Source organism: Amphiura filiformis, chromosome 5 (assembly GCF_039555335.1).
Source record: "Amphiura filiformis chromosome 5, Afil_fr2py, whole genome shotgun sequence".
Lineage (NCBI taxonomy): Eukaryota > Metazoa > Echinodermata > Ophiuroidea > Amphilepidida > Amphiuridae > Amphiura > Amphiura filiformis.
This window is the reverse complement of record NC_092632.1, coordinates 13,864,245-13,881,192: the sequence shown is the minus strand read 5'-3', so window position 1 is coordinate 13,881,192 and position 16,948 is coordinate 13,864,245. Positions and strand designations below refer to the sequence as shown.

Below are 16,948 nucleotides of genomic sequence, written 5' to 3'. Positions count from 1 at the left end.
GCATATTACTTTTGGGCTTGGAGATAAAAAAAAAATAAAAAAATTACAATTCAAAACGACGCGAGTTCCTCAAGTGCGTGTGGTCGGTCCGTCAATATGTGTATGCAGGTACACAGCACAGCACTTCCACCCTGCCTGTCAGGTGATTTGACGTGGAAATTCACTCGCGCATCTCAAGCAAGAGGCCCTATGTCACTTGATCGAAAACGCAAAGTATCCTTAAAAAAACAAAATATTTTAGAATATCTCCTGAAATTCAGTGTTACCTTAGAATATCTATTGATATTTTCCGTTATTTTAGAGAATGTTGTGCATTTTTGTGTTTTTTTACAATATTCTGGTCTTTTCTTAGGTTTTATTAAAATGTTTCGTTATTTTGCGTTATCGATCATGTGACATAGGGCCTTAAAAAGTTGGTCCCATCCCATTGGTTTAAGGGATCTGGAATGAGCGTTTTGACAGTATTTTTTATGGGACATGAGAGCACCTCAGACGTATCGAATTGCATTCTGAATACGAAGCATGTCTTTCTGATATCAAATAATTTTCATTTTTTGAAAATCACGATATAATACAAATTTTATGACAAATTATAAATATTTGATATTTTTCAAATTTTTTTTATAGGCCTATATAACAGTCCTCGAAGTAAATTTGATAAATCTAATGATATATTCTTAAAGTGTATGTAGCTGGGAGGAAAAGCCGACGATCAATTGAAAGTTTTGACCTTTCATATTGAAGATATCGATTTTTTCCCAAAAGACCTAGTGTTTTGGGAAAAAATCCATATCTTCAATACGAAAGGTCAAAATTTTCAATTGATCGTCGGCTTTTCATTCCACCTACATACACGTTAAGTATAAATCATCAGATTTATAAAGTTTACTTCGAGTACTGTTAAATATCAAAAATATCAATTTTTAATGATTTGCCATAAAATGTGTATTACATTGCGAATTTCAAAAATCAAAATTATTTGATATCAGAAGAACATTCTTCGTATTCAGAATGCAATTCGATATGTCTGATGTGCTCTAATGTCCCACAATAAATACTGTCCAAACGTTCATACCCCATCCCTTAAGGTTATTAATTATTTTAAACTGTTGTTATTTGGTAGTTCACAGCATCTTACGAATGGTAGTGAGCTTTGGCAAAAACTGTATTGCTCAATTCATAGCGAGTGTGTAGAAGAATTAAAATATCACAGATATACTTTTATAGGTGCTGCGGTTCTTGAGTTACGCTGTAAAGAGGGCTGAAACAACAACACTTTTGTAAAACGTACATAACTCATTAACAACAATAAATTAAGCAAGTTTGCAAAGTATATGATTTGCAGAATGAACTTTTGCAAAACATCAAGGTGTTATTTTTCAATATTATATTGATCTAGTCTAATGAAAATCGATTGTTAGGTTGCTTCGACCAACAATACCTCGTCTACCCTTAAAAAGGACGCCGAACCTCAGCTCTGTGAATCACAGTAAATCAAATTTTTAGTGATTTAAGTGTGCCATGTGTACCAAGTACCGTTGATACTATCTACCGTAGATAGCATCAGCATTATCATCTATTAATGATGTGTACCATGTGTAACGTTGATGCTGTCTACCGTAGATAGCATCAGCATTGTCATCTATTGATGATGTGTACTATGTGTAACGTTGATGCTGTCTACCGTATAGATAGCATCAGCATTGTCATCTATTGATGATGTGTACTATGTGTAACGTTGATGCTGTCTACCGTAGATATCATTAGCATTGTCATCTATTGATGATGTGTATGATGTGCAACGTTGATACTGTCTACCGTAGATAGCATTAGCTGTGTCATCTATCAATGATGTGTACCATGTGTAACGTTGATGCTGTCTACCGTAGATAGCATTAGCATTGTCATCTATGATGTGTACCATGTGTGACGTTGATGCTGTCTACCTTAGATAGCATCAGCTTTGTCATATATCAATGATGTACCATGTGTAACGTTGATGCTGTCTACCGTAGATAGCATAATACATTGTCATCTATTAATAGCATTAGCATTGTCATCTATTGATGATGTGTACCATGTGTAACGTTGATGCTGTCTACCGTAGATAGCATTAGCATTGTCATCTATTGATGATGTGTCGTTGATGCTGTCTACCTCAGATAGCATCAGCTTTGTCATCTATCAATAATGTGTACCATGTGTAACGTTGATACTGTCTACCGTAGATAGCATTAGCATTGTCATTTATTAATAGCATTAGCATTTTCATCTATTGATGATGTGTACCATGTGTAACGTTGATGCTGTCTACCGTAGATAGCATTGTCATCTATTGGTGATTAGACTATGCCATAGTCGAATTTTATTAAAAATATGTTATTATTAGTCATGATGAACCCATTTCGTTGAACTCAAAATTATAATGATGTTTATTAAAATATAGTAAAATGGTCATAAAGAGTTTAAAATAACAGATGATTAGTGACAATAAAAGTAATTGAATGCAACACTATCTTGCATAATTATAATGGCTCACTTTAATACTGAACAATTCTGATTTTGGAATCTACCAGTTTATTGATATAGCGAACCCCGAAAATCCGACTATGTATGGACTTTGAATTTTAAGCAGAACTTTACCCCGGGACTTTGCTCTCTAAAAACACACCGTCAAGCACACTTGTTTATCAGTCTATTAACCACAAGTATAAGCATGGTATAGTACAAGACGCGCTAGATGTTTGATGAGTGATTAACTTTCGCGTCAACACAAAAGCGCCGCAAATACCACAGATAGTTGTGTACGGTGTAGGTAATGGTAATGGCGCGGGCCCGGAAGATTTAAACCATAGCGAGATATCGCGACCAATCACAAGGCAAATCCATTTCAAGATGCATTACATCATGGCCAATTTTAGTTCTCCATAGAGTCCCGTGTTAAAAATCTTAACCCGAAGGCAAAGTCAGTAGTCCACTTGGGAAGCTAACAAACAGAGGGAGTGCGGTGACTGAAAAGATCAGATACAGATGTGAAAATCTATCAGTTGCACACAAATCAATATAAATCAGAGTTTTATGCTTAAATGTGATAGCCAGAGTATGCAAAATGGGCAAGTGGACTACGGAGAAGTCTAATTGATGATGTGTACCATGTGTAACATTGATGCTGTCTACCGTAGATAGTATAAGCATTGTCATCTATTGATGATGTGTACCATGTGTAACGTTGATGATGTCTACCTTAGATAGCATCAGCTTTGTCATCTATTGATGATGTGTACCATGTGTAACATTGATGCTGTCTACCGTAGATAGTATAAGCATTGTCATCTATTGATGATGTGTACTATGTGTAACGTTGATGATGTCTACCTTAGATAGCATCAGCTTTGTCATCTATCAATGATGTATACCATGTGTAACGTTGATGCTGTCTACCGTAGATAGCATTAGCATTGTCATCTATTAATAGCATTAGCATTGTCATCTATTGATGATGTGTACCATGTGTAACGTTGATGCTGTCTACCGTAGATAGCATTAGCATTGTCATCTATTAATATCATTAGCATTGTCATCTATTGATGATGTGTATGATGTGTAACGTTGATGCTGTCTACCGTAGATCGCATTAGCATTGTCATCTGTTAATGATGTGTACCATGTGTAACGTTGAAACTGTCTACCGTAGATAGCATTAGCATTGTCATCTATTAATGATGTGTACCACGTGTAACGTTGATGCTGCATATCTAGTACCGTAGATAGCATCAGCATTGTCATATTCTCCCGCTTTGTAATTATTGAGCAAGAGAGAGCCAGTTGCCTTCCCTGAATAGATGTCTTCTTGTTTTCATAATTTTATTTGTCGTACTTTGTATCGTGCAATTTCTGAGAAACTATTTACGTCACAAAATGTGAACTTGTTTCGTTCCTGAACTTCTTGCATCATCTGAATCAAAACGCGTTATTTTTTACAGATGTTTGTTGACGCGGACATGACCCAATTTGGCCCCAAAACTGCACCGTCACTTTTAATTGTTGCAAATGCTTTTTCATTTTTGTATAAAAGATTTTTGCTGCTTTGTTTCACCTCATTACACAACTTCGTTGAAACAGTGAAATCAGACAGAAAATTGCATGGTGAGTAATAAGTATGGTATATCGCAGTATACGGTTCATCAATTCAGAAAAACGTTCGCTATAATTTAGACGTCACACATGCGTACGCAGGCGCAGTTGTGTTCGATCCTAAGGCAAATTATTATATAAAGCCGAAGAAATATCATGCCATAGTATTAAGAATTCAAAATACATTTTGAATTTGACTAAGAAGTAGTCCAGAATAATATTGTAGCGGTGGGTCAACTCGAGCTGCCTAGGATAACAGAATAGGTACTGAAAACTAAGGAAAACCTGTGCGTGGCAGACTGTGAAGTTCAAGGTAAATATTTTGAGTTCGTTTCTTTTTTACCGTGTGGTCATGAACTGTAATTCGGAAAAGAGAGGGATGGCAAATCTTAATCAATGGCTCAGTTTAATTTAAAATGGGTTCTGATAATAAGAAAGTAAATAAGTTTGATTCCGTTTTTAGTTTTCTTTTCTTTTTTCTCTCCCTTTTTTTTTGAAATTGTGCTCATGATACAATGAGAAGTCGAATTATATAGTATTTCACGACTGACGATCATGATGCATGATAGGGCCGGTATCTATTATGATACAGACGGCTCGAATTCAATAGACGACACTCAAAAACAATTCGTTGAACTTTCTTAATTGAATTAAAATAACTTGTTTGTTTCATTCAATTTGACTGATAAATCTAAACAAGGGTTAATGATACTTTTAATAGTGTTCATTGCACATAGACCCATAATTATAGTTTAAGTACACACAACAAAACTAAACAACTAAAGAACTTGTGTGATAAAAGCCATTCTTAGATGACCTTTTTGTCATCTCAAAAATCACTGAAATCAGTAGTTTTGTTCAAATGGTATCAGATATTGCGCGTTTCCCTATGCTACATTATGCATCATCCCTATTTTGACTAAATCGGCGCGGAGTACAAGTACAATATACGGGACATAATGATTTAAACGTTATTTGTCTTTTGAGTCATATGTGGTCCCGAACAGCCCAACGTTTAAAAATCTCTTTATTATGCTAGCCCCCCCACCCCCCCCCCCCCCAATACATTAAGCTATATGGTGTAGGCTTACCCAGTGTTTTATGGTTTTTACTCGTTGTAGTAGTGTCTATTTCGTAATTCCATGTTTCATAAAAGAAATATTTAAAAAAAACATGTAAATAAATGTTATGGATCACCAGTTTCATTTTGAACTTGGTCCTGAACTGAAACATTACGAAATGACTATATCTTTTGAATGGGTGTAACGTATTCTTTAGAGTGGAAAAAAATATAAAAAAACATGTAAACAAATGTTACGGATCACCAATTTCATTTTGAACTTGGTCCTGAACTTGAAACATTACGAAATGACTATCTTTTGAATGGGTGTAACGTATTCTTTAGTGGTAAATCAATATATCAAAAGAGATGTATAATGTATATTCCTCAAGTTAAAGGGGCATTTCGTGATTCACAGCCTCATCCCCCCACTTTTCCCCAAAAAAGTTGAGATTTTTACACCACTGGATACCTCTGGCTACATAATGTTTATGTACCAAATATTTCTTGCAGGTTAATTCGTTTAGCAAAAATATCGCCAAATTTGAATTTCGTTCTGGTGTACCAGAACGAAATTACAACACATTGTCTATGGAGCAGTGTAATACACAACATAATCCATAACTCGCAAACGCAAAATCGGAATCAACTGAAATTTTGGAAATAAGCTTTTTTCGTGGATATCTACTGAAAAATGTCATAAAAAGAGGATGCTAGGATCACGAAATCCTCCTTTAATGAAGAATGCGGCTGGAAATTTGATTAATTATGGGTTTATTACTCAGAAAATCAAAATTGCAAATGATAAACATGTAATAATGAACAAAATTCACAGATGTAATAATGACTTAGACAGTTTTGCTATGAGTGTGACGAATTATGTTATCAGTAGCCCTTTCGTTCAGGCATACTGTCGAATGGTTTACTTTTGATACTTCGTGTCTTTTGACTCTTTTTAACTTTCGAATTACTTTCGGTAAAGTTATGTTGACCTTTTTTACACAACGTATAGTCTGTGTTGTTGTATTTTGATAAACTATATATACCTAATGTCCCAATAGCGTAAATAACAAATAATAACCCTTACTTTTCAGAACTTTTTAAACATGGTTATTAGCATCTTTATATGGCTGTTGTTAGCCACGGGTCAAACCAATGCACTGGACTCAGTCGTCACAGGTTCTTGGAGTGGCGGTTTTAACGGTAGATTTGACATTCCACTTTCTGAGTCAATTCTTTACGGATGGACGGTGACGCTCACTTTTAACCAGGCGGTGACAAATTTTCAGGTAAACAATTGACTTTTGCTTTTCATATTTCTGCAATATATCAAAGTGTGAAAGAATCATTTTACAAATACAAATATTAGTTGTTTATAGTTTCATTACCGATTTCCCCTTACCTTGTGTATGAATTTGTGACTAGTCAAAGACTAAAGTGTGGAAAAGAGTTGAAAAAAGAAGAGTTATTTGGTGTTTATTTAGTGTTTGTTTAATGTTTATCAAAGCGTGTATGGTTGATTTGTGATTTGGATAGCTGTGAGTTGTATATAGCAGACCTTGCCATTCAATAACAGGCATTCACTTCTTAAACACTTTAAGGCTAGCAGTTGTTAGGCTGTTGCGATTTGGTAGTTCACATCATCTTGCGAATGGTAGTGAGCTTTGGCAAAAATTGCAATTATCATTTCATAGCGAATGTGTAGAAGAATTCAAATATCACAAATATACTTTTGTAGGTCCTGTGGTTCTTGAGTTATGTTGTAAAGAGGGCTAAAACAACAACACTTTTGTAAAACGCACATAACTCATTAACAACAATAAATCAAGCAAGTTTTCTAAGCATATGATTTTGCAGAATGAATTTTTGCAAAACATCAAAGTGTTATTTTTCAATAATTTATTGATTTAGATAATGAAAATCGATATTTTAGCTGCACCAACAATACCGCGTCTACCCTTAAATAAGTATGCATGAATATTTATGGCAACAATAGATTAAACCGAGTTCACACACACACCCCACCCCTCCTTTACCGTTACCTTTGGGGGACGAGCATATTTTGTTTCCGTTTTACTAAGACTTTTTTTGAGTTCGCGAAGAGCGCGAAAAATATCAATTTCAGACTTTTTTAGCCCCAAAGGAAGGTATGTGATGGGCCAGTGCGCACGAAGCTGTTTAAACTAATGTCGACTTTTGCTCGGATCATAGGAGAGACTAAAGGATGTAGCCCGGGCTGTAGGCTATAAAAATGATTGGTATACCCATCCGTTTCCAGCGATTATGGACAAATCTGATACGTTATTACATCAGCCTAATTTGTATACAATTTTGTGAAGGTTCATAAGTCATTTTAAAAGGATCCGATCCGATGTTGTATTGATGAAGCACACTTTTCAATAAACTAAACAATTATTGGGCCGTACCAATCATTTTGATACAGCCTGTATAGACCTAGGGTCTGATGTGTCCGGTCGGTGTTGTCGGTTAATTCGGTTCCGTGGAGGTCCACTGTTGGTTGGGTCCATGTGTTGCATGTCTTTGCATATTAAATGCATGAATTGTGTTCTCTTCACAATGTTTCAATTTTCTTCGTTACTATACAGATTTGGAATGCTGACATTGTTTCCATTTCCAACGACAACCGTGTATATCTTGTGAAGAACAAATCATACAATTCTATCGTCACTAGTAGCTTTCTTGCGCAAGATTTCTCGGGGTCTACCAGTGGAGCATCAGGTAGCATAGCCACAGTGCAGCTTCAGGTGACACCTCTTCCAGACCCAGCAAGGGGGGCTGATGATTACCGATGTGCTTGTGGATATCAAGTAGATATCTTAGATTCATGGCCTGGTAATGTGAAAGTTAAAGTGACAATCCCATTATCAACACCAATAACTTCAGGATGGACATTGCTTCTGCAGTTTTCTGATCCTGTTTCATCTATTTGGGTTAGTTTTCATGTATAAATCGTCAGCCCATTAATTCCCAGTAAACACAAACACAAAACGTTTTTAAAACGTTTTAAAACGGGTTATAGTTCGGGTTTTGGGTTTGCTGAAAACGTTTTAATAACATTAAATATCGGGTTTTATAAAGGTCATGAAAACGTTTTAAAACATTTAGTATGGAAATAGACTGCAACAACATTTTAAAATATTGTCAAAATGTTACTGCAAAATATTTTTGCAAACACTTTTTCAGCACTTATGGGAACGGATAGCAACGTTTACGCAGCATTTTTGTGGACATGAGAGCACAACAGACACATCAAATTGCATTATGAATAAAAAAAACCGAGGAATGTTCTTCTGATATCAAATAATTTTCCCCAAAAGACCTATATAAAACTTTTAGGTCTTTTTGGGAAAAAATGTATATCTTCAAAAAGAAAGGTCAAAATGGTCAAATAATGGTCTACATACACTTTAAGTGCATATCATTAGATTTATAAGTTTACTTCCAGGACTGTTAAATGTCAATAATATCAATTTGTAATAATTTGCCATAAAATTTGTATTATGTCGCGAGTTAAAAAATATCAAAATTATTTGATATCAGAAGGACATTCCTCGTATTCAGAACGCACTTTGGTGTGTCGGATGTGCTCTTAGGGCTCACAAAAATACTGTGCAAACGTTGCTATCCGATTCTTTAAATAACGTTTTGCAGTATACAGTACCAGTAAGTTTTCAAAAATTGTTTTTGAATGTTAAGAAATCCCTTTATATTACCTGCCATTTAAGCGTTTCCCGCCACAACCTTTTCTAACCTTTTGCGAATTATGTCGAAAGCTATTTGTGTTTGCTTGGTTCCCCCCCCTCTTATATCCCCCATCTCGTTCTCGCTTCTACCTGTCCCTCCCCTCTCTTCCTCTCTCCCTCTAGCCTCTAGCCCGCCCTTCCTCCCCCCTCTCTTTTAATTCCAATATGAATGATATATTTTTGTTTTGCTTATTCTCTTACAGCCATCTAATGGGAACAACAGGGGTACTGTAGATGACGGATTCACTTACACAGTTGAGAACTTGTCATACAATGCCGATGTAACAACCCAACTGGTACAAGAATTCATCGTTTCGTATACTGGACTCCTCCAGCCAACAGTCTATCCTCGACTAGAGGATTATAGTCCTAAATGTAATTGTGCTGCTGCTGCGGCAACAACGCAAGCTACAACGACAACGCAAACGCAAACACCAACAACAACGCAAAAACCAACAACAACACAAGCACCGACAACAACACAAGCACCAACAACAACAACGCAAAAGCCAACGACAACACAAACACCAACAACAAGATACACAACAACTGCGATCGGATGTCGAGTAAGCACATGCACATGTAGTTCCAACATAAAAGTTTTACACAGATGGTCTGGTAATGTGAGAGGAGAGTTCAGTATTCCCATCACAACTGCAACGAATTCCTGGACTTTGGAGCTCCATTTTTCTAAACCAGTTAATGGTCTTCAGGTAAGTTTCGATGTCCGGATTTTGATGCTTCCTTTCCAGCACGGTAGTAGGCCTACTTCAGCTAAATCCCAGTCAAATAAATCATTTACAGTCTTCAAGTGCGTGTTCATAATGTACTGGTACACTGTAAAACTGGTGTCTTGGCAGCATATATATGTCTTGACAATAGATCCGTCTTCGACAATATAAATCAAAGTAAATAGAAACAAACAACACTTGACTGTCCTGTACAAATTGTCCCGACCAGCTATATACGGCGACCTGCTTCGTTCACCAGGTCACTTGTGCCTGGCCGAAGATTATTCAGCGTTATCTCCTAGATTTCAGCTGTTAATGCCTAGATATGCTCGACATAAAAAATGAAAACCCCATCTAAGACACAAAGACATGTCCTCCAGTCTGATGTCTCAAAGCGGGCTTCAAAGCGGGCTTCAAAGACACGTCTTACGCCCGGGTCTTACGAAACTGAAGTGTCTTAGCTTGTCTTGCACGAAAACATGGCTTGTGTATTAGTGTCTTGCATAGAGAAAATTATGACGCGTAGAAGGATGTTGTACATGATGGAATTGAAGTACTTCATGGTCAACCAGAGATGAGGTGATTTGACGAATTACCAGATGAGATTGTGTGAACAAACTAATTTTGAACTTGAACTTGTAATCCCATCTCAAGAAAGGGTTGCAGTAGTGGGTGTGACGTGTATGTGTTTGTTTTTATTTTCATTTTAGATTTGGAACGCTGTGGAAACATCCAACAGTGGTGACCAAATGACATACTCCTTAAACAACAAAGACTACAATGGTAATCTTTCACCAGGTCAGACCCTGACACTTGATTTCATAGCGACGTATTCTGGTAATCAAGATAACGAGCCATTATGGGATCCACAGCTATCCGGCCAACCTATTTGTGGAACTGGACAATCTGGGCAGACAAATCAACCTGCTGCAACCACTACTAGACCACCTGCAACCACCACACTACCTGCAACCACCACTAGATCACCTGCAACCACTGCCAAACCTGCAACAACCACACGACCTGCAACCACTACTAGACCAGCTGCAACCACTGCCAAACCTGCAACAACTACACGTCCTGCTACCACCATACCACCTGCAACAAATGCACAAGGAACAGCTACACAAACACCTGCGACTGTTCCTGGAAGTAAGATTTTGCTTGTCTGTTTCTGTTTGTTTATTTGTTTGTTTGTTTTCTTGCCTTGGTGCTAGCTTGCTTGCTTCAAACAAACAAAACCCTTTGAGAATCTTAAAGTGATGAGTCATATTATAAACATGCTCAAATTTCCGTACCAGTATTAGCACATTATTCTGGTTATAAGTAGCATAATAATTGATCTGGCCACATTTGATCTATAACGGTACGGTATGCACTCTTTTTACAGTGCCTTATCCATACTATGAAGTTCTCGAGAAATCTATCCTGTTCTATGAAGCGCAAAGATCTGGAACTCTCCTGTCTAATCAGAGAGTCACGTGGAGACATGACAGCTTTGAAGATGATGGAAGTGATAATAATGTGGACCTTAATGGAGGATGGTTTGATGGTAAGTTTGCAAGAACGTTTAGATACGTGAACAGACAGTAGGCAAGGGAGGAGAGAAACATTTATACCACAAACTGTAAATTTAGGGGAGGAATACCGCTATCGGATAGACCAAGGTCTTGATTTCCAGACGGAGACAAACCAGTGGCGTAGCTGCCGGGGGGCAGGGGGGGCAATTGCCCCCCTGGCAAAATTGCCTATTTGGGCCCCCGCCCCCTAGTGCAAGGAAAAAAGAGGAAAAAGGAGGAGAAAAGAGAAAAGAGAGGAGAGAGGGGAGAGAGGAAGAGAAGGGGCAGAGAGTTTGAGAAGCCATACGATATGCAATATTTTATGATTATTATCAATAAGCCTGGCAAAATTGTCTATTTGGGCCCCCCCCCCTGTCCCCCCCTAGTGCAGGGAAATTTGGTAGATTTGGGCCCCCGCCCCATACAGGCTTGCCCCCCCCCCCCCTGGAAAAATCCCAGCTACGCCGCTGAGACAAACTGAATAGAAATTGAAGTTCTGCAAGGGTGTTGATATCTATGGCAACAACTGTGCTATTCATCTGGTCTTTCCAGATGGATAGCACGGATAGGCAAGTTCAGTAAGCTCAGTCCAGTAGTCGGGAGTATGATGATTTTGAGCGCGCATCCTAAATGTCGTGATGTTAGTTATACTATTTTATGATGAAAATCAACAATTGGGAATGATGGGGGAGGATGTTGTCTTTCTGGTCAGCCAAAATATATTTTATATAATTTTTGTATTTCTTAACATACAGCTGGTGATCATGTGAAATTTGGCCTACCAATGGCTCAAAGTGCTACTGTACTAGCATGGGGTGCAATTGAGTTTAAAGATGCCTACATTGCAGCTCAACAGTGGGACTGGATGTTGGATTGTCTTAAATGGGCTACTAATTACTTTCTTAAGTGTCACACTGGACCTAATGAATTTTATGGACAGGTAAGGTAGTTTTTGGTACCAGGTATAATAAAAAACAAAGTAGGGTGATAATGAGCTATAATGTTCAGGACTTCTGACATGTAGGAGGGGTAATGTGGGTTATATTCTTACCACAGTGACAGTGATTTTCTTCACTCCCTAAAATAGTCAAGTAACAGTCATATACTGTTAATGCTCCCTTTATTTCGTTTGTGTCGTAGGTATAAGCATAATTTAATTGTTATCCTCCGCTGTTCTCTACAGGTTGGAGATGGAGGTGCTGATCATGCATTCTGGGGGCGTCCTGAAGACTACACAGGATACAGACCATCCTTCAAACTGGATACCAATAACCCTGGATCAGATGTAGCAGGGGAGACTGCCGCTGCTCTAGCAGCTTCTTCTATTGTTTTCCGTGATTCTGGTAAGGACCTCCAAGAGCAACCACCCCTCAAACACTCACACCAACCCACCCCAACACACAAATAAAATGTTTGCATAGTCCCGTCCAAATTCACATGCAATTTATCTGCCATTATGCAAACTTTAATACTTATCCACAGCAGCCTGAAAATAAATGTCTGATATATTTTTCTTAACAGAAATTGGCAATCAATATTTTCCTTCTGCTTTTGTAAATAGATGAAACATACGCAGATGCTTTGTTGGACAGTGCTGCCGAGCTATACGCCTTTGCCCATAACTATCGCGGCGTCTCTACAGATGCAGGGGGTTACTATTCGTAAGTGAAATATTTCATTTCAAATTATGACCTTTATTTTTGAGCAATTTAAAATGAAACTAACAGTCAATTGTAGTCAGAATTCGAAAGGTGAACGAACAAGTGTTCCGGCAATTATTACATACATTAGACTGTGCAGCTTGGAACCGGGTATTGAAGGAGGTCTCTCCATTATGTTGGAACACAAGTAGGAGTAGGTGTCAACATTGTTGGTTTTGCTGCAAAGTCTTAGAATAGTTTAAATTTTTGAATAGATAAAGTTCTTTAAAAGGTTAGGGCTAATGTATTAATGCTAATTTACCTTTCAGTTCCAGTGGTTATGGAGACGAGTTAGCCTGGGCTGCAGCCTGGATATACAAGGCCAATGCTGCTAAGGGCGTTGCAACCAACCATTTGATTGAAGCAAAGAATCATTACCAGACATTTAATCTGCAAACTGAACCGTGGGCTTTCTCTTGGGATGATAAGAAGGCTGGAGTACAGGTAGATGTCATGATTACAATAAAATAAAATAAAATAAAATCCAAATCAAACAGCCGTGGCTTAGTGGCAGTTGAGATTGGATTATGCATTTCTTTCTCTTGACCCAAAGGCGGACAGTAAAATTGTTCACTTGATTGTTGGTAGTGGCCTTCCTTTCCTTGTTCTCTATCATGTCTATCTTAAAATATGTTTTTTACTTCTCTTTCCATATAGGTCAGCATGATAAGCTTTTTAGTCTGACTTACGCATTTTGTTCGAGCCTGGTCCCATCAGGACCCAAGTGTGTCTTCGCACGGAACGACTGTTTAAACAAACAAAATCAAATCATTATTATCAATTATATGATATAGGCTATAATATATATGGGCTCTCTTGGGATGATAAATAGGCCCGGTAAATATAAGTATCAGATCATTGAAATCACACTCAGATCAAACTCAAATCATATAATATTTAACCTCTAGTCTTATATTATGAACATTATGTTTTTTAAAATACTGAAATATTCCAGATATTCTTTAAAATAGCATGATAGACGCGGCGCGCGAGTCAAGAAAACGTGACACCGCTATTCTAAACTGGATACAGAAAAAAATCGAGTCATTCAAAATCAATAATTATTGTTATTATGACTTCTCTTGATGATTTTAATATATTTGTTTCCTACAGTTGCTCCTGTACATGCTCACTGGTGAGAGTCAGTATCAGACAGATGTTGAGAATGCTATACAAATTTGGCTACCAGGAGGTTCCATACCCTATACACCCCTGGGTCTAGCCTATCGAAGTCAGTGGGGAGCGAACAGATACTCAGGTGAGTGCAATGATTGCTGGGAAGGAGAGCTATTTAAGGAGTGGTGTATGGCGAGGGAATGTACTGTGTACGTACCTCAAGAGTCAAGCAACGTAATTAACATTGTTATTCACGTGATTAATGTTTATTATTAACTTTTATTTCTGTACATTCCAGCTAACATGGCTTTTCTCAGCTTGGTAGCCGCTGAATACATTCCAGCAAAGACAATAGTTTACCAGAATTTTGCCGAGAGTCAGATCAATTACATGCTTGGTGATAGAGGGCCGAATAATCCTCCAGGCCGCAGTTATGTCGTTGGGTTTGGGAATAACCCTCCCACGGAACCACATCACCGCTCAAGGTAATTAAAGCATACATTATGCAGTTATTGTTAACTACATATATGCACACAACACTGGGCACTCACAATAGGAAATTGAACCCTACTGGTAGCGCTGTGTTGTAGCTATAGGGGATGAACTAGTTAGCATCATATATCAAAAAGTATAAAAGCTATGATTTTAGTACTTGCTGTATGTTTCAATTACTTATTCTTTTCCAAATATCTGAATCTTCAACCCGGTACAAGCTTTAATAACGGGGGAACATACAAATTTAGTGCTTTCTGTCAATCAAGTGTGGCTTATTCTCTACATGTCAATCTTTAAATAATTGGCATAGTCCTTATAATAACGGTGGTCCGCCTTGATGAGTAAATGACAGCAAACAGCTGCAAACCAGTGAAAAATACCCCAAAACTCGGTCAGTGGAGCTCCGCTCGTACATGTCAATAGCGTCATTATCGATTGGATTAGTCGTCCGTAGCGGACAATTCGGTCGCTCATTGGATTAATATTATCGGATGGTAATAAATTTGCATTGGACAATAATAATAATAATAATAATAATAGATTACTATATAATGGTTTAGTACTGCATATATCGGTTTAATCTTCAATAAGCGGGTTTATGGCTGGAAAGGTCACGGTGAATTTGCCGTGCATGTAACTGCACTATGAGTAATCAATAAACCAGGGTCAGGGCCAGGCCCCGACCCTCCATGCATTTATAGAGATGCCCATCTTTGTAGAGGTATCCATCGGCTAAAATGAAACAGTCAAATCAGAATAAATAAAACAAGTATTACCAGTCTAATAGACATCTGAACTTAAGCCTTTTTCTTTCTTACAGTTCCTGTCCCGCAGAATCAAACACTTGTTATAAAGATGCTGATGGTCCTAACCCACAGATCTTGTATGGCGCCCTTGTTGGTGGTCCCAATAATAATGATGGCTTTACTGATAACCGCAATGACTACATTTATAATGAGGTTGCAACAGACTACAATGCTGGGTTCCAGTCGGCTGTTGCAGGTAAATCAGTGTCAATTTAATTAAATTAATCAATCATTAATCAATGAATCATCCATTCATCCGGCCATTCTTTAACCCTAACCCTCAACGGGGACTTCCTCATCCCACATGAATCGATTGCGCAATCATCCGAGTACACATGATTATAGACACGAAAACGCTGACACGAAACGCTGACACTCATGGCTTGCTATCCCCGGTTTTGTCCACCGCTGGAACGCAACAGACAGATACATGTCGAGAATTATGTTAGTGAAGTGGTCCAGACTGCTAACTGCTAATCATTTGAGTGATTTTCGTTAAAATTTCGTATGACAATTTTTGGAAAACGGTAAACACACCTTTTGCAATAGATTTCTAGATTGCTGATAGTTTACCCTTTTTTATTTTTTTTTCAGGTATTTATGGGCGCTATATTGCTGGAGATTTACAAAATCAGTCGTAACTAGCGAAAACTTTGGATAACTGAGAGAATGCCCGGAGAGAATTTATTATCATATGAATTTTACTAGGAAACGCCCAAGATTAATAATCATTAATTTGCTCAGATTAAGGGATGCTTGATTTTTGTTTGGTTGCGTTTGGATTCTGAAATTCTTGAAAAATAAACAAATTAACGAAATAGGCACAACCATGTAGTAAGATAAAGGTAGAAACCATAATACTGTATCAATGCTCACATGATGGAAGTGCCCACAAACCATGCAAACGGGATATATGAACCAGTGCAGTGACGTATAGCCAGGTTTTCGGAACAGGGATTCACAAATATTTTTCTGTGCTCAAGAATCTGTGAAGTATCTAGGGGTGGATACCATTTTTTCCAGAACTTCTTCAATGTATTTTGGATCAATTTGAACGTAAACAGGCGAAAAGGAATAAGCACATGGCCCGGGCACATGGCAGATTTTGGCAACATGTAGTATGGGGTTTCCTACTTACACTGGGCAACTTTTACACACGAATTATGGATAATGGTTGTACAAAATTTTGTCACCATGCACCAGGGACCGTCGTTACCGACGATCTAAGATGTACCGATATGTTCAGTTTGATATTAAGGTCTACCGCTAACAATTTATTGAAAATATATTGGTACGGTACTTCAATTCGAGTACCGTATTATTTTGTTTTAACGTTACTTTTCAAAAGTCAGCTGAAAATACCTGAAATATTGGAATTGTTTATTCATTAAAGTGTATTGGTTTAAATGTATATATAGCTGTACAATTTTTTATAGTTGGGATATAATGCAAGTTTAAACGGATAACATATTATAAATACAAAAAAAAGTTCAACAGTCAATTATTATATCAACAAAGATTAGAGTGTTAAAGCGTGTTAAAAGCTTTTTCTTGAAATTAGAAATGCTTAGATTAAATGAGTA

The 16,948-nt window shown here is 37.5% G+C and overlaps 1 protein-coding gene across 1 annotated transcript; it reads left to right on the top strand.

Moving 5' to 3' along the window:
- The first annotated feature begins 6,315 nt into the window (after positions 1 to 6,315).
- Positions 6,316 to 16,712, top strand: LOC140152675 (endoglucanase E-4-like). Its single transcript, XM_072175129.1, has 13 exons — positions 6,316 to 6,483; positions 7,801 to 8,145; positions 9,162 to 9,671; positions 10,400 to 10,841; positions 11,080 to 11,241; positions 12,004 to 12,188; positions 12,432 to 12,591; positions 12,810 to 12,909; positions 13,218 to 13,392; positions 14,062 to 14,206; positions 14,363 to 14,549; positions 15,380 to 15,561; positions 15,960 to 16,712. Exons 4-13 carry the CDS (start codon positions 10,439 to 10,441, stop codon positions 16,004 to 16,006), a joined length of 1,746 nt encoding a protein of 581 aa, XP_072031230.1. The 5' UTR covers positions 6,316 to 6,483; positions 7,801 to 8,145; positions 9,162 to 9,671; positions 10,400 to 10,438; the 3' UTR covers positions 16,007 to 16,712.
- The last annotated feature ends 236 nt before the right edge of the window (positions 16,713 to 16,948 follow it).

Excerpts from the sequence above, each read along its gene's own strand:
- LOC140152675 (XM_072175129.1), top strand. The coding sequence starts at position 10,439 with ATGACATACTCCTTAAACAACAAAGACTACAATGGTAATCTTTCACCA. Across the intron at positions 12,189-12,431 it reads CTAATGAATTTTATGGACAG|GTTGGAGATGGAGGTGCTGA; the intron begins GTAAGGTAGTTT and ends TGTTCTCTACAG. Across the intron at positions 12,910-13,217 it reads GATGCAGGGGGTTACTATTC|TTCCAGTGGTTATGGAGACG; the intron begins GTAAGTGAAATA and ends TTTACCTTTCAG.